At 41.8% G+C, this 18,073-nt stretch overlaps 2 protein-coding genes across 6 annotated transcripts; one reads left to right on the forward strand and one right to left on the reverse strand.

The window, feature by feature from the left end:
- The first annotated feature begins 4,184 nt into the window (after positions 1 to 4,184).
- LOC129812941 (photoreceptor outer segment membrane glycoprotein 2-like) lies at positions 4,185 to 7,538 on the forward strand. The gene is made up of 3 exons (XM_055864940.1): positions 4,185 to 4,810; positions 4,978 to 5,224; positions 5,682 to 7,538. Exons 1-3 carry the CDS (start codon positions 4,230 to 4,232, stop codon positions 5,946 to 5,948), a joined length of 1,095 nt encoding a protein of 364 aa, XP_055720915.1. The 5' UTR covers positions 4,185 to 4,229; the 3' UTR covers positions 5,949 to 7,538.
- LOC129812940 (E3 ubiquitin-protein ligase UBR1-like) lies at positions 7,513 to 14,106 on the reverse strand. Of its 5 annotated transcripts, none has more exons than XM_055864939.1 (6): positions 10,916 to 14,106; positions 10,603 to 10,783; positions 10,323 to 10,384; positions 10,026 to 10,136; positions 9,617 to 9,718; positions 7,513 to 8,557 (listed from the first exon to the last, which is right to left on the reverse strand). In XM_055864939.1, the coding sequence occupies exons 1-5, from the start codon at positions 11,039 to 11,041 to the stop codon at positions 9,704 to 9,706; spliced, it is 495 nt and encodes a 164-aa protein (XP_055720914.1). In that variant the 5' UTR covers positions 11,042 to 14,106; the 3' UTR covers positions 7,513 to 8,557; positions 9,617 to 9,703. The 5 variants fall into 5 exon arrangements, with proteins under 5 accessions (XP_055720914.1, XP_055720913.1, XP_055720912.1 ...); XM_055864938.1 differs by having other exon boundaries at positions 9,617 to 10,136; positions 10,916 to 11,057; positions 11,830 to 14,103; XM_055864937.1 differs by adding an exon at positions 9,474 to 9,529 and having other exon boundaries at positions 9,617 to 10,136; positions 10,916 to 14,097.
- Between the last annotated feature and the right edge of the window lie 3,967 nt (positions 14,107 to 18,073).

Below are 18,073 nucleotides of genomic sequence, written 5' to 3' on the forward strand. Positions count from 1 at the left end.
AGAAGGATTTTTAAGCTTTGAGACAACTGAGATATGGATTGTGCCATTCAGAGGTGCACCGGTTTGTGTCAAGAACTGCAATGTTCCATGCACCGACGAATTGAGGCTGTTCTGAGGGCAAAAGGGGGGTTCAACTCAATATTAGGAAGGTGTTCTTTTAGGTCTGTTCACTAACTGTACACCAATGGACTAAATGGTGCTGTGATACCGGTCAAAGGTCAACATACTGATAAGTGTCCATTGTCAAGCAGGCAGAAGGCCCGGATCTGCTGGGAGAAGCTGGGAGGGATGGTGAAAGCGTGGCAAAAGGACTGCAGGAGGTCATTTTCGCACTGTAGAAAAAAGTACATGAGCTGTGCACAGGCTGTGTTAAGTGTAGTTTACATGATCAAGAATACTGTATATTCACTTCAGTTCACATGACAGTCACAGTCATACCTTTGAGGACACTTTATGGATTCTCCATGGTTGGATACAATGGCCTGAACAGATATGTTGTCAATGCGAGGCACCAGCACCAGCTTCAGCAGCCTGCAGGTTAGGGGGTGGGTACCCCTGGTCGGTGCAGTCCTCCTCGTAAAGGAGGAAGACAGAAAGAGAGTGAGAGAGAGGCCGCCTATCAGTGATTTAAGGATTACCCAGGAGTGTGGAGACAAGCCCTGCGATGGTTCTGATCCATCTCTCTCCATATCTGAGAGATCGGAATTATTTCTTGAGCATCTGAGAGGAAGAGTCAGTGTACGTATAAATACTATAGACTAACCCTAGAGTGGTAATACATTGTACTTACAGCTGAAGCGCCAACCCTAAACGTATCAATAATCCTAACCCTAGCTATAACCCTAACCATATGCAACTCTTGTTACACTGTACTTATACAAATAGTTACACAGTAATAACAACTCTGTGATGTAAAGTGGGACCGGTTTGTAAAGTTTGACTGTGTGTGTAAGATTAGCGTGTGCATCCTTACCAGGGTACTTGGGCAGGAGTCCGGTGATGCCCCACCACTGTACCAGCCGACCCAGCCAGATGGGTTGCTTCAGAGCTCTGCGTTCCCGATTCCAGCAGTCCTGCCTCACTGCTGAGGAGCCACAGTCGACCCTGCAGACCACACATGGGATCCCCAAACCTACACACACACGGAGGAGACAGCCACCAATTAATCAGAAAACAGCTCTCTTTGTAGAAACAACATTTCCAATCCTGTTGTCACCATTTGTCCCCATATTGTTACACCCGTCCCATATGTTAGAACTAGGTGTCTAGGTAAGATCATTGTACAAAACAAACTAGCGAGTTGATATCATTCACACAACAATCTGATCATTGTGAGAGTGAAAAAGGAAAACAGGAAAACAGCCGTGTAAAGAGCTGAGATCAATAACTTTTGGGTCTGTTCGGGATGGCCACCAGTGTGCATAAACCCTGCTGGTGTATATCTGCTCACTTTGGGTGAGTAACTCCTTTGAAACTTCAGCCGTCCTCTGGACCCAGCTGCTAAAGGAAGCAAGGCTGTTCTCCACATCGGCATCTCCCACTGAGAGACAGACAGGTGAATGGAATGAGACAAATGAATGTCATGCGGTATGAACTGACATGAAATATAACTAATGATGATCATAGAATAATTTAAGTATGTTACAGTGTGCATCCATTCTAAGACACAGTAACTTAAGTGTGCTAAGAATGGTTTCATATTGCCAGTCCAGTGCTCTGACCTTCAGCTAAGAGGTTGCGGAGCCAGCGGAGGATGGCCCTCACGTTGTTGCTGGCCAAAGCCCGTGTCCACTGGTCATCTGTGTCCATCATAGTCCTGCTGTTATGTCACACCCTATGGTTAGAGGTCAACGGTGAATGTACCAAACACAGGTACACGTAGGTCATTACATTTAGCACCTTCTGTTCAATGTACTGGGGCTGAAGTCAACAGACAGTAATTTGCAGTCAATGGATTCTCTGTCGGGAGCATTACTGAACATAATCCCTCATATCCATAGTTGGTTATAAACCTACTCCAAATAAATGCATTAAATACATCAACAATAAGTAATGTTGCTGTATTGAACTACAAACCGCAGGCATCAGAGAGGATAATTGGTATTTAGATAAAGTACAATACTGCATAACATATAGCTCAAATAAGGCAAAGGATGGCTGCTTTGAAGAATCTCCAATATAAAATATATTTTGATTTGTTTAACACTTTTTTGGTTACTACATGATTCCATGTGTGTTATTTCATAGTTTTGATGTCTTCACTATTATTCTACAATGTAGAAAATAGTCAAAATAAAGAAAAACTCTTGAATGAGTAGGTGTGTCCAAACTTTGGACTGGTACTGTATATTATACAATACTTTACAGACTGGAAGACCAACGTTATGGGTATGGCTTTAAGAACGTAGTTAACTTGCAGTGCCGTAAAGCCTAGAGGGCTACTATTCATGCCTATGATATCCACCATCAGATCTAAGTACAGCAGACACAGCGAAGTAAAAAAAACTTTTACCACAGAACTAATATGTGATCAGAAGCTGTAGTCTCTAGCATTTACCTGCCACAGTATCCGTGCTCCCCTTCCACTCAGGGATCAGGCCATCTCTCTCCCTGTGGATGTGCTGACTTGACTAGTGTGTGTCCACAGTAGAACTCTCCTCTTACACAAGCTCCTTTGGGCCATGATAATCAAGTAATCTCAATCGAGATCGCATTGGCTGATTGGCTGTGTGGATGTGTATGGACGTGTGTGTGAAAGAGAGAGTGACAGGAATCGGAGAGTGTGAGGGGAGGAGTAGGTGAAAATGCTTTGTTGCAAATACAATTACACCATGAGGATAAAGGAGATTGTATTAAGGTATTTGGAGCTTTTGATTGTCAGTGTTAAGCGTTTCTTGGCACATTTTCTTTCCCCTCTGAAGCATACATAGTGTCACCAAAGCACTGACTAGCGGGTAGCAGAAATGTTGTTCACCTGATCACATTAAGGCATATTATCAAACAATCTGACACATTTTCAGTGTTTGCTTATGAGCTTAATATTGTCCTCTTTGATATTGTGGGAATAACACTTGTCATCACAAACTTATGTGTTGCCTTACTTGGACTCAACCTGTTTCAGGAATGGAGACTCACAGACGCAGAAGAGGGCTCACTGGACACAATACTAAAAGCACACACATACATACAGACCCCTGTAAACCCCTACTTTTCTTACCTTTGTTTCATCTCGGTCACTATATGAGTTAACAAGGGCCCTTGTTTCCTTTGCTTCAGTGAAGCTCCCATTTAAAATAAAGAATAGCAGAGCACTGTTTAGTGTAAATGGAAAAGGCTATTCATACTTTAGTAATTTAGTCTTTGAGAAAAAATATGTATTTGTCCATTCATTCAATATCAGCCCCTCTGTCAAACGCACGCACGCATGCACGCACGCACACGACCCTTGGCCAATAACTCTTTGTGGTGCTGCAGTCAGATTTGTGCAGGTGGCAGAAGGTACATCCAAATCCTACAGGCCTGATTAGAGGGGATTATTAGGAGGGTCAGGGGGCTTGGCCAGCGGACTCACTCTGATGCTGCTGCGGGCGGGCGGGTGTCTGTCTACTCCTTCTGTGCCACTACGGCTTGCCTCTCTCCAGGCCAAGTCTTAGGATGTCTGTCAGTGAAGAACAAAACAAACCCCAAAACAGAGATGGGAGCCAGATCAGACAGACACTGTGAATGCTGCTGAGATAAGGTAGGTCCCACTGAATGCTGCTGTTTAAGTTTTTTACATTTATTTTATAGTCGATTCTAGTTTATTCCATTCTATTTCTTCAGATTAATTGCTCAGCAAAGTATTGTGTTGATAGTGGGTTCAGCAGAGGTGACATAGTCCAGAGGTGTGCATTATCCAATTTGGTCATTTTTAATATTTGTGTAAAAGCTACTGTATGAGAAAATGTTCCTGCGGTGATTCAGATATGCATTACTATGTTTGATCATACCGTGTGGTTCAGGGCTGCCAACACTTTTAAATAGGAGACCCTTAGTCAAGAAATTGATTATAAATCACTGAGCTAAGCTGCTTATGTGAGGGGGGGCGGAAACCTCCCATCTACAACCCTGGCCCCTCCCTTTATCCATCCACAGCCCATTGTACCTTTTACTCCTTCCCCTACCTCTATCCTCTCCCCCATCCAGCATCCTACCAGGACATTGGATAAAACTAAACAAACATATTTAAGATGGCCGTGCTGAAAGTGAAATTCACCAAGACCAACAGGGACAAGCTTGCCCAAGTGCTGTGGATCCTCAACTGGGTTTCCGTGGTGACGGGGTTGATTTTGTTTAGCCTGGGGCTCTTCTTAAAGGTGGAGATCAACAAACGCTGGGAGCTTATGGCAGAAAGGGACCTCCACTACGTCCCCAACATGCTCATTGCCACAGGCCTCATCGCCTGTGGCATCAATTTCCTGGGCGGGAAGATCTGCTACGACTGTGCGGACACCACTAAGTTCCTGCGCTGGAAGCTGCTGATGCTGCCCTACGTCATCTGCACCTTCTTCTTCACCTTCTGCATCCTGGTGGGGGCTCTCATGTGCTACGGCATGCGCGGGGAGCTGGAGGAGGCTCTGGACCTGGGTCTGCGGGACGCCATGCGCTATTATAAGGACACGGACACACCAGGCCGCTGCTTCCTGAAGCGCACTGTGGACCTGCTGCAGATCCAGTTCCAGTGCTGCGGCAACTTCGGCTTCAGAGACTGGTTCCAGATCCAGTGGATCAGCAACCGCTACCTGGACATGTCCTGCAGGGAGGTTGTGGCGTAAGTACAGACTAGAATAGTGATACCCTACCTGCCAGATCAGACACAGAACTCAGCTCTGTGCCCATGTATACTATGACCTTAAGGTTCTTGAATTTGAGGCTCTAGATGCCCCAAGTGAAGCCCTCTGTCTCGGTCTCTCCCTTTTCCCCTCTCCACGTCTCTAGCCGGCTGAGGAGTAACGTGGAAGGGAAATACCTGATGGACGGGGTTCCCTTCAGCTGCTGTAACATTAACTCACCACGGCCCTGCATCCAGCACCAGATCACCAACAGCTCAGCCCACTTCAACTATGAATACCAGACAGAGGAGCTCAACTTGTGGAAGAAGGGCTGCCGCCAGGCCCTGCTGGAGTACTACACCCACATCATGCAGTCCATTGGCCTCACCGTCCTCATCATCTGGCTGTTTGAGGTAGGCATAGGGGTGTCCTTACAAACAGACTGATGTGGTTTGAATATAAGTAAACATGGTGCCTGAGACTTACCTGACATACACCAAACCCATTATTTAGACTCAGCAAACCACTAATTAGAAAGAACTCAATCTACATTGCAGTATTCTGTCTGACACCTTGTTAGCGTGATAAATATAAATTGTTCATTCACTTTGCATGCTCCCTAATCCCACACCAAATCTCTTTTGTGACATTGGCTCCGGGTTATCCATGCTCAGCTTTGTGTGTGGACTCACCCTTTGTCCTCTACTGGGTCACATGGAGCTGTCCCAAAATACACATCCCAAACCTACAGCTACTTCTGGGACCCACATATTTTACTCTGGTCCACTATAAATGACAAACAAAAGTTACAGTCATCAGTATATTACACGGTCTAGGGATTTCCTCAGTAATGTTTGTGTGCTGTTGTAGCTGTCGGTGCTGACCGGGGTGCGCTACCTGCAGACATCCCTGGAGAACGTACTGAGACAGGGGGACCCAGACTCAGAGTCCGACGGCTGGCTCCTGGAGAACAGCTTTGTGGAGACAGCCAGATCCAACTTCAATATCATAAAGAGCTTGGGGAAGTGCAACCAGATTGGCACAGCCAACAACGGCGACCCCAACATTGACGTCCCCTCCACAGCCTACTATGGACCAGACAACCTGCCCCCAAAACAGATTCCTGTGGCCAGTTGACACCTGCTCAGACACCTTATATAGCCCACTCCACAGAGCCCTCAAAAGGTGAGGGACCGGGCAATACACATCAAAAGTTTGTCTAAAGAACAGGAACTGCCTCGAGCAATAAAAGCTTGCCTGAAAGAAACATGGAATTGAGGCGGAATAGGACAATGTGGCAAACCGAGCAATGTTTGTAAAAGGGAGGACTGCCATTACAGGAGGATTGGGTGATATGACAGTATGCAAATGTATTTGCAAAAGAGACAACCCATAGCAGATTGGTAGAGAACACGATTATAATAGATAACATGGAAATGGATAGCAGAGATTGTATAGCAAGCATATAAAACAGAATCAATGTGTCATCGATTGTATGCCATCATCACCTTGTTACCTTCTTTTCATATACCCATAATCAAATTCATTTAAAAGAGTGAAAGCCAAACTGTGTTATTCCGCCTTCAACTTGTGAACCCTTCATTGACAATCGTCTACAGAAATACATTTAGGTCAAACATTTAATTATTTAATTAGAGCCAGAGACTTGTTAACTGAAATAGCACAGACATAAAATAAAACAAACCAAACAGTCAGTCACTTCAAGTTCCTAACTACATTTAAATGTGCCTCAGCCTGAATGTAATGATAAGGACATTGGTCTAAATGAAAATATGCAGACCTTTTCCCACTGTATTGGGACAAGCTTGTAGAAAAACATGGCAATTAAATGTGTGCCGAGTCTTGATAGAATACCCATTTAGGCTTTTACAAATATTCACTCTAGTTTTCTACAGCTATAGACCAATGCAACTCAGCATGTCTTACTCATTAGCCTTCAAGAAATCTTACAAATATGTCAACAGGGGAAGGATGCATGTGAGTTAGAGGGGTTTGTGGAATAGACATTGCCTACAGATGGAAATCCTAAAGGGAAAGAGTAAATAAGCTTATAAATACAATATCCTTTTGGAACGTATACAGTTATCAAGATTTTGCTGATAGTCGCTCGTTGGTTTTGTTCAGTACAAGATAAACAATGACTGGTAAGACACATTCTGTAGGAGAAATCTGAAGACCAAGCACAGAAGTGTTGGCACTTAAAATAAATATCACTGGTGCCATTTTCCTACTGTACTCAAAAAAATAAAACACCATGTCTTTATTTTCTTTACATGACATGTGATGAACTTGTACAATAAAGTATTCCTGTGCAGCAAGTCTGTATGCATAGTAGTGACAACCAAGATTGAGGTTTCTAAGCAATAGCAGAATTGAGCTAAGGACCCCCACTGCCTCTGATTACCCCTAATCTGTGTCCGAATGGGATTTCACATTTACATCTCACCTCCAATCAATTAGCAGACACACACAGTCTATTACGGGCACAGAGCCAGAGCCACACCAGACTACTTACGGTTCAGTTTCAACTACTGAGCACTACAGATACGACACTACCAATCAACACGATATGCGATCTTGGATGAGGTATGAAAGAGGCTACCTTATTTCAGTCTTTAAGCAAAACTATATAGGTTCTGTGCCTGGTCCCTCACTGTGGAATGAAACAGAGAGAGGAAAGTCATATTAGCAAGTCTGATTTATTAGACAGCACAGGTGCTGAGCAACAATCAACAGTATTATAGCTGCAGCAGAAATACTTACAACAGTCAAGTGCTGCCAGGAAGAGTAGTTATTAGAGCTTAGTAGTAAAGTGGGAATTATACATGTAGGTAATTCTTGCAGGAAACATGAGTTAAGGGCACTGCATAATAGGAAAATGGGAGTTGATGCCATTGTGCAAGTCAATGACTTGACATACGACGTGATAGTGTTAATAAGATATAAGTACTTTCAAGTCATTTTATTTTTGTGATCGACTCTCCTTTCAGACACTGAAGAGTAAGCAGAAACTGATGAACAATCACAGCATTTCTGGTCTTATTCCCAGACAGACACAGAGGGCACAATAACTCATCATCTAGACAACAGCGTCTTTATTCAGACAGCCTTGTTAACATACAATGTCATGCAACGTAAATTAGGGAAAACAAAACCATACAATATATGCACAAAACTTCATTTTCCTGAAAAGTTTGATGTACAAATATCAAGTGTATTATTATAGCGATTATTCTTTTTCATGTACCCTCCCATAAAATGGGACTCTGCTTGCAGATGGCCTATGGTGTCATCACTACCGTGTCTCGCCACCTTGGCCTGGATGAGGGCAAGGTTCTTGGCAGTCTGGCGAAGTACACTTCCAAGCAAGGGCTTTGGGATGGAGATGCAATATGGCAGTCTTGCCAACATATCTCATCAGCCACCTGGTGGAAGGGACTTTGTGGATCTTAGGCCCTTTCCCCTCCCTCATCCTCCAAATCCCACCAACATAAACTGCCTCCGAGCGCAACTAGTCCTTGTTTGGGAACACACAACAAAGCATGCAACAGGCTGACCAATACAAGGATTGAAAAATTGCTGGAAATCTGGGCAAATTTGAGGCTTTTTGAGCCTGACAACGAGCCATCCTCAACAAGGTTGGAAAGTGACAGTGAAGATGAGGCCTCAGAGTCTGATGTTCAAGAGGTGGACATTGAGGAGGTCCAGGGAGAAGACATGGAAGCCTGAGAGGAAGACAACCAAAGCTTTAGTTTCTAGACTATCATTTCACATATGTTGAAAAGGTTTTGGGGATATGCGATGGATAATTGGGGATCATTCAATATTCCCTTTTTTTCAGTAAAATCATCTCATGTGAAGTCAAATCATTTAATTAAAGTTCAATTCGTAACTAAATTGTTTTTTTTATTTCTATTGGAAGGATTTAATCATTTGCAATTGTCTACTTATGATAAGGTAAAAGGTTTATGTTTCTGTCTCCATATGATATGGTAAATATATCCAATGCAAAAAACATATACATTTAAATGGTATTAATAGTAATTTTCATATATTCCTGTTAATTCCCATGGAAAGTTTCCACCTCTGAATATTTCCCAAAATGTGCAACCCTAATCACTTCCCTCATCTTCACATCATCTTTGGTCACCTGACTGATCCCTGGGACATACCGCTCCCCTGGGGAGATGACATACAGAATGAGACGGCAGGTTGCCTAGCGGTTAGAGAGGTGAGGCAGCAACCGGAGGGTTGCCAGTTCAAATCCTGGATCCGAACTGGGGGGAAGTGAGCTATCAAATCCTAGATGCCATTGTGCCCCTGAGCAAGGCACTTAACCCCCCACAACAGCAGCTCCCCGGGCACCCAGTGTGGCAGCCTCCTGCATCCCTCCAAAACCTGTATATGTATACGTGTCTTTCGGAGGGGTTGGGTTTAAAGCGGAAGTCAAATTTGAGTTGGACCTTGTGTGCAATTGACCAATAAAGTGATCTTCATCTCAACCAAATCGATAACATCTAGCCAACGTGATGTCACTAGACATAGTAAACTTACTAACTATACACTAGGAGTTCTCCAGCACCGGGGAGACAATTACTTTAGTAGAGATGTTGTTGTTTAGAAAGCAGCTTAGGTATGTACCAACAATGATCAGGTAGAACATCTCTTGTTAACCGGTTCCACTGTTTCAGCAGTTCCTGTACAGAAGGATTGGTATTTTATAAATTAACCATTTTGCCTAAATGCAATAATTATTTATTTGAACCAATAGTCGTTGGTCTCACTTGGTCTTTGCTTAAGTGACTTCCATTGAACACATCAAAGAGGTCAAATCTCTGCAAGATCAGCATGATGAAGTGGTTGGCGTCCATTTAGGAAGCAGCACTCTGAAAAAAAGAGGAGGATTAAATCACGCATTGGTAGTCAGGAGACTCTATAGAATAAAAAGCAGGTGAGTGCAGGACAACGTTGCAGCTGTTAAACACTAACCTGTAGCATGATGACATCCTTGTCAAACATCTCATCCCTGCATTTTACATTTTGATAATAGTACACCTACAAATTACAAATAACCATACACTGACACACTAACTGACATGACAGCGATAACAAAATGTGAATTCAATCCCTGAAAAGTTAGGGGTTTAGCAACAGTTGACACCACAAGCCCATCAAAACCATCCCGCCTTCCACCTGGCTGACGAGCGAGAGGCCGTTCCTGCGCCACATCTCAGCTGAGGCCTGGGCAGCCAGCACCACACAGCGCAGAGGGTGCTCAGCAAACCAGGTGAAGTCACAGCTCTCCTGTAACACAGACGGCCCTGTCCTTTAGCAACATCAGTGGGAAGATGTTTTGCTTGTGCACTGCAGACTAGCATGGCACATGCTGACTGACCATACGAGGCTGATTCTTACTGACTAACTACAGATCAAACGCAAAAAACAGACTGAATGATTTAAAATGAATTTTGACTTGTCACAGATACTTACCGGATCCACATATTGGTGGAGGCGTTTGACTGTCCCTGTACTACACAGCTGTACATACAGGCCTGGAGAGCATAAGGAACAGGTAATAGACGTTCCACAAAATTGTAGATGCACACAAGAATATAAGAGTGAAGGTGGAACGACAGCATAAGCAACATGCATGCTGTTTCACCAACATAAAACCATCTTAATTTCCACAACCCCAACTACTGTCCCAACACATAGAACAATGTCCAAAGGCCCATAGGTGCGGACAATTGGACAGTATGGTTCTCCTTACCAGCAAGCGCCCGGGAGATGAGCAGGTGTATGCTGACAGGCTCCTGGGACACCTTGTAGGGGCGTACATGGAGGATGTGTTTGCACATGTAGTAGTCTATGGCCTTGCTGTGAAAGGGTTGGTTACTGCAGAGCGTCAGTGCCCTGTGACACTCCTTGAAGGACAGAAGAAGAACTGTCTCCTGAAGGATGTGGCATGGGCAGAGATCCCAGTCAAGTACATAGAAACATACACTTCCATATTAACCCATTCATTTATTAGAGATTACTGGAGGGGGTAAGGGATTTTTTTAAAGCACTGTGTGAGGATTTACATCAGATGAACACCAGCCATGGAACATGACAAGGATGTGTCGTAGCTGTCTCTGGATAGAAAACCCAGCCTTCCATTCAGGCTCGACCTCGATGTGCTGACCAAATTGCTTCTTCACCTCCTCCATACCCTACCAAAAAACACTGGTGTAGAAAAAACATCTGGTGATATTCATTGATGAAGGCAAAGATTGCAAGTAATTACAAAAGCCCTAATGCCAGACAGTGTGTAAAGCCAATGAGTAGGGATATCCATATTTCCCTTTCCAGACTATTCGATACGTATCTAGATAAAGTATACACCTGTCGTGTCTTTGGCTATGCCGGATTAAGTGATAGGACATGCTATTCTATAAAATCCTTTCTCTGTAATTAATATTACCTGATTGAGCTAATCATGTATATGTAATTAACTAGAAAGTCGGGGCAGCACAAAATAATATTTATAGAGCAGTTATCTTCCGAATAAACTCTTAAAGACCTAGTAATATTTTACATCAATAGCAGCCAATATTAATCGTCACCTTATTTCAGTCTCATCTGAAAGTTATAAATTCTTGGTCATCTTCACGAACCCTGGCTAACAAGTTGAATCAGCAATACAAAATTGGGTTTAATTATTTATTTACTAAATACCTAACTAAATCACACAGAATTACATATACACAGAATGAATCATACCTTGATTACAAATTATGTCATGAAGGAAAACGTTCCTAGCGGACGGAACAGATATGACAGCTGGTTACACAAAGAAAAGGGTGTTGGGTTTGAGTGAAAGAGCGGGAAGACTGAAGAACAAAGGGAGAAGCGATGTCTCTATCGGGCCGTAGGCAGCTACTCTATCGTAAATACAGAATCTTATACATTCTAAATTACCGCCCATTTGGAAAAGGAAAATGCAATAAATATTTACTCTGAGCTGCGCTTCAATAGGTTGGTGGTAGATGGAAGGCCGTGTTGCCCAACAGAGTCCTTTGAAGAGTGTCTCTGGTGGTGAACGGGAAACATTGTAGTGTCGTCGTTGTGTGGTAGACGGGATACTCTGTCCGTCCTTTCCTAGCCCACGTTTACAGCGGCCGCTGCTAACTCAACGGCTAGGAGGTATCCCTTCTGTAGCGAATAAGATTTCAAAGTTCATACCATTTGCAACCAAAGCTCACGCTGAGGTTGGCTTCGTTCTGTAGTTATTATCTGAATCCTTCTGACATCGGAACGTCATCCTAATGTACCCGGAACAGGAGGTTACATTTTCGTCAAGGGCTTATATAGTGGAGGGAGAAGGGTGTGTTTCATAGTTTATAACCCATGTCTCTTCACAGGGGCGGGCCACTGATTGAGCAGAGCTCTAACCTTATGAAAACCCAAATCTCTCATTTGGAAGCTAAAATTACATTTAATCTTTTCACAAATAATGTTATATTTAAACATTTGAATTGCACAACAATTCCATGTGAATCTGATAAGTATAATGTGTAGACTTTCCCAGATACAGTTTAGGTCGTCCTGTCATCAGTCATAATGTCTCAGATGACAACCGAACTGACATCATATTCATTAAGTACCAACGCATATTTTCAACTGGTTCTATTACCGAAATATGGTTCCTTTCCCTCCACTTGTTTGATGTTTGCAGACTCTCTATGTTTAACAAAGGCTATTCAAGAGTCCCTCTGTAGAGTCAAGAGAAAGGGAAGGGAGAAAGGTATTTATGGGGGGGGGTCATAAACCTTACCCACAGGCCAACGTCATGACACACCACATTGAACTTTTTTCACATTTTGTTGCGTTACAAAGGAAACAGCTTAGGGATGTCACCACGACGCCATTGGTGTTTTTAAAACAGCTACAGAGTTCAATGGTTGTGATAGGAGAATACTGAAGATGGATCAACAACATAGTGACTAGGGCTGTTGCGGTGACTGTATTACCACCACACCGGCGGTCACGAGTCATGAATACCATTAGTCACGGTAATTAGGCTTCTCCAAGTTCTGATGGTGCTGCTGGTCATTAGTAGGCTACCAAACTTGCTAACTGCCTGGTACTCATCACTCTATTGTCCCTCTAAATCACTCTGACATCAATGCAAATGTAATCAAAAATCTAAATCAAACACTTAATGAGAGCCCATGTTGAGCAACATTTCTATAGGCTATGCAATTGCGTGAGAAAATAGAGTGATAGCCTCGATTAAAAAGAGGAGGATCCCATCAGCTTCCTATAGGCTAGGCCTACTATTTATTTTTCTCAGCGTTCCTAACATTAAGCACATTGTTAATCTTTACAAGAGTATTGCCTACCTTGCTGGCATGAAAATGAACCACAGGAAAAGCATCCTCCATTCACTATTTAAGTGCATAGATGATATGCATTTTTTCCCGCTGCACCCGTTTCTAGACAGGTGCATGATAATGGTCTATTCTAAATCAAAACAAATACATTTCACACACATATTATATAGTACATGTAAAGACAAGATTAAATCAATAATGTAGCCTAGCCAATAGGCCTATATGTTTTGATAAGATTTGTATCACTAAAGTGGCAAAATAACTTCTTAAAACTTCTTATGGCTGCAAGCCCTAAGTCGGGATCAATATGACAACAGCCAGTCCAAGTGCAGGGCGCCAAATTCAAAATATATTTTTTAGCAATATTTAACTTTCACACATTAACAAGTCCAATACAGCAAATGAAAGATAAACATCTTGTGAATCCAGCCAACATGTCCGATTTTTTAAATGTTTTACAGCGAAAACACCACGTATATTTATGTTAGCTCACCACCAAATACAAAAAAGGACAGACATTTTTCACAGCACAGGTAGCATGCACAAAACCAACCTAACTAACCAAGAACCAACCAAACTAACCAAGAAACAACTTCATCAGATGACAGTCTTATAACATGTTATTCAATAAATCTATGTTTTGTTCGAAAAATGTGCATATTTGAGCTATAAATCAGTTTTACATTGCAGCTACCATCACAGCTACCGTCAGAAATAGCACCGAAGCAGCCAGAGTAATTACAGACACCAACGTCAAATACCTAAATACTCATCATAAAACATTTCTGAAAAATACATGGTGTACAGCAAATGAAAGACAGGCATCTTGTGATTCCAGCCAATATTTCCGATTTCTTAAGTGTTTTACAGCGAAAACACAATATAGCATTATATTAGCTTACCACAATAGCCAGAAACACAAGCCATTTACCAGCAGCAAAAGTTAGCGATCGTAACAAACCAGCAAAAGATATATAATTTTTGACTAACCTTGATAAGCTTCATCAGATGACAGTCCTATAACATCAGGTTATACATACACTTATGTTTTGTTCGAAAATGTGCATATTTAGAGCTGAAATCAGTGGTTATACATTGTGCTAACGTAGCATCTTTTTCCCACAACGTCCGGATATTTTTCTGACACTCACATATTCTGACCAAATAACTATTCATAAACATTACTAAAACATACATGTTGTATAGGAAATGATAGATACACTAGTTCTTAATGCAATCGCCGTGTTAGAATTCTAAAAATAACTTCATTACGACATGCAGTTTACGTTATGGCGAGAGCGTGCCCAAAATCTGGGCGCAAACTACTAGTTCACATGTTCGACAGATATATGAAATAGCATCATAAAATGGGTCCTACTTTGATGATCTTCCATCAGAATGTTGTACATGGGGTCCTTTGTCCAGAACAATCGTTGTTTGGATTTAGAATGTCCTCTTCTCCAGTCAATTAGCACGGAAAGCTAGCAAAGTGGCGCGAAGCTCTCCTTCCTGAACATACGCAGACAAAGCAACACGCCTAACGTCCCGAAAAAAATTCAATAATCTAATAAAACTATATTGAAAAAACATACTTTACGATGATATTGTCACGTTTCAAATAAAATCAAAGCCGGAGATATTAGTCGTCTATAACGACAGCTTTACAGAAGGCAATACCAGGTCACTTCTCGCGCGTTCCAGAAAACAGGAAATTGGGGTCACGTCATGCCAAGAGCTTTTATTCGACCTCAGATCATGTTATACACTCCAATTCTTCTCTCACTGCCTGTTGACATCTAGTGGAAGGCGTATGAAGTGCATGTATACTAATTGCAACGTTCCTGACCTTGTTTTCCTTTTGTATAGTTGTGTTTAGTGGGTCAGGACGTGAGCTGGGTGGGCAGTCTGTGTTGTTTGCTATGTTAAGTGTCAGGTTTAATTGACCTTGTATGGCTCTCAATCAGAGGCAGGTGTTTTACGTTTTCCTCTGATTGAGAACCATATATAGGGAGGTTGTTTCACATTGTTTGTTGTGGGTGGTTGTCTTCCGTGTCTCTGTATGTTGCACCACACGGGACTGTTTCGGTTTGTTCGTTCGTTTATGTAGTCTGTTCCTGTTCGTGTGTTCTTCATAGTTTGTAAGTTCTCAAGTCAGGTCTGTCTACATCGTTTATTTGTTTTGTAGTCTGTTTAGTGTTTTCGTGTTTCGTTTTACTTTAATAAATATCATTATGTCAGAAAACTATCACGCTGCGCATTGGTCCTCTGATCCTTCTCGCCTCTCCTCGTCTGAGGAGGAGGACGAAGTAGACAATCGTTACACTAATAAATATCAAGCACATTTATAGGCAGGCCCTAGAACAGAGGATCGATTTCAGATTTTTCACTTCCTCTCAGGAAGTTTGCTGCAAAATGAGTTCTGTTTTACTCACAGATATAATTCAAACGGTTTTAGAAACTAGAGAGTGTTTTCTATCCAATAGTAATAATAATATGCATATTGTACGAGCAAGAATTGAGTACGAGGCCGTTTGAAATGGGCACCTTTTATCCAGGCTACTCAATACTGCCCCTGCAGCCCAAAGTTAAGCACATTAAACTGCTTTACAACAGGTGTAGAGCCTAACTGGCATACATAAGCAGCGCATGAATTTCAAGTTTGGGGAAGTTAATTTTCTACATAAAAATGTACTTTTAAAATAAAAGAATTACATGGATAATCGCATTTGTTGTCACTTTTGATAATGGTGTTGTCCCGCTAATGGAACATTCACGCTTATAGCCTACTGCCATGTAGAACATAAACATCACATGAGAACATATGAAAGCTGGTGGTTCCTTTTAACATGAGTCTTCAATTGCTGCGATTATAATGTGAAGAAATAGCTTAATAGCTGATCAACAATTTAAGATAAACTTTGTTGCGTCAACCATTTTTTTAATGCTTGTGGTTGTACACCCCACAACTGCTTTTGCTGTTTGTTAGGCCTACTCATCTTGATGACTGACAAAAAGTACATGTGGACAGATCTTCAATATGCACCTCAGAATTGTATAAGGACGTGCGCAGTTGCGTCCCCGATGTGTCCGTCTTCACTTGTAGCCTGTGAGAAAGACCCGATCACGTGACATATGAGTGAGAGGCGCTTCGGATTGCGCAGACTCAGGGAGAAGGGCACAACGCAGCACTTTGGGATGCAAAAGGCATGGATTTTTTTAGGGTGCATTACGGCCACAAAGGGGATGCCGCCTTAAAATTCAAGGCATTATCAAGTGCTTGTCAAATTGTGAATGAGAAACTATTGGTGTGTACTAGAGGTCGACCGATTATGATTTTTCAACGCCAATACCGCTACCGATTGGAGGACCAAAAAAAGCCGATAGCGATTCATCTGCCAACTTATATACAGTATATATATTTGTAATAATGACAATTACAACAATACTGAATGAACACTTTTATCTTAACTTAATATAATACATCAATAAAATCAATTTAGTCTCAAATAAATAATGAAACATGTTCAATTTGGTTTAAATAATGCAAAAACAAAGAAAGTAAAAGTGCAATATTTGCCATGTAAAAAAGCTAACGTTTAAGTTCCTTGCTGAGAACATGAGAACATATGAAAGCTGGTGGTTCCTTTTAACAGGAGTCTTCAATATTCCCAGCTAAGAAGTTTTAGGTTGTAGTTATTATAGGAATTATAGGACTATTTCTCTCTATACCATTTGTATTTCATATACCTTTGACGATTGGATGTTCTTATAGGCACTATAGTATTGCCAGCCTAATCTCAGGAGTTAATAGGCTTGAAGCCATAAACATGCTTGAAGCACAGCAAAGAGCTGCTGGCAAATGCAGGAAAGTGCTGTTTGAATGAATGCTTACAAGCCTGCTGCTGCCTACCATCGCTCAGTCAGACTGCTCTATCAAATAATAGACTTGCTTGAAGCACAGCAAAGAGCTGCTGGCAAATGCAGGAAAGTGCTGTTTGAATGAATGCTTACAAGCCTGCTGCTGCCTACCATCGCTCAGTCAGACTGCTCTATCAAATAATAGACTTAATTATAATATAACACACAGAAATACAAGCCTTAGGTGATTAATATGGTCAAATCCGGAAACTATAATTTCGAAAACAAAAAGTTTATTCTTTCAGTGAAATACGTATTTTATCTAACGGATGGCATCCCTAAGTCTAAATATTGCTGTTACATTGCACAACATTCAATGTTATGTCATAATTATGTACAATTCTGGCAAATTAATTACGGTCTTTGTTAGGAAGAAATGGTCTTCACACAGTTCGCAACGAGCCAGGCGGCACAAACTGCTGCATATACCCTGACTCTGCTTGCACAGAACGCAAGAGAAGTGACACAATTTACATAGTTAAAAGAAATTCATGTTAGCAGGCAATATTAACTAAATATGCAGGTTTAAAAATATACACTTGTTTATAGATTTTAAGATAGTAGTTGATGTTTATGGTTAGGTACACATTGGTGCAAGGACAGTGCTTTTTTTGCGAATGCGCTTGTTAATCATCACCCTTTTGGCGAAGTAGGCTGTGATTCGATGATGAATTAACAGACACGCATCGATTATATGCAACACAGGACAAGCTAGATAAACTAGTAATATCATCAACCATGTGTAGTTAACTAGTGATTATGTAAAGATTGATTGCTTTTTATTAGATAAGTTTAATGCTAGCTAGCAACTTACATTGGCTCCTTGCTGTACTCGCGTAACAGGTAGTCAGCCTGCCACGCAGTCTCCTTGTGGAGTGCAATGTAATCGACCATAATCGTGTCCAAAAATGCCGATTACCGATTGTTATGAAAACTTGAAATATGCCC

Source organism: Salvelinus fontinalis, chromosome 16 (genome assembly GCF_029448725.1).
Source record: "Salvelinus fontinalis isolate EN_2023a chromosome 16, ASM2944872v1, whole genome shotgun sequence".
NCBI classification, from domain to species: domain Eukaryota; kingdom Metazoa; phylum Chordata; class Actinopteri; order Salmoniformes; family Salmonidae; genus Salvelinus; species Salvelinus fontinalis.

Excerpts from the sequence above, each read along its gene's own strand:
- LOC129812940 (XM_055864938.1), bottom strand. The coding sequence starts at position 11,041 with ATGGAGGAGGTGAAGAAGCAATTTGGTCAGCACATCGAGGTCGAGCCT. Across the intron at positions 10,385-10,602 it reads CATCTCCCGGGCGCTTGCTG|GCCTGTATGTACAGCTGTGT; the intron begins GTAAGGAGAACC and ends TATGCTCTCCAG. Across the intron at positions 10,137-10,322 it reads TCCACCAATATGTGGATCCG|GAGAGCTGTGACTTCACCTG; the intron begins GTAAGTATCTGT and ends TCTGTGTTACAG.
- LOC129812941 (XM_055864940.1), top strand. The coding sequence starts at position 4,230 with ATGGCCGTGCTGAAAGTGAAATTCACCAAGACCAACAGGGACAAGCTT. Across the intron at positions 4,811-4,977 it reads TCCTGCAGGGAGGTTGTGGC|CCGGCTGAGGAGTAACGTGG; the intron begins GTAAGTACAGAC and ends CCACGTCTCTAG. Across the intron at positions 5,225-5,681 it reads TCATCATCTGGCTGTTTGAG|CTGTCGGTGCTGACCGGGGT; the intron begins GTAGGCATAGGG and ends GTGCTGTTGTAG.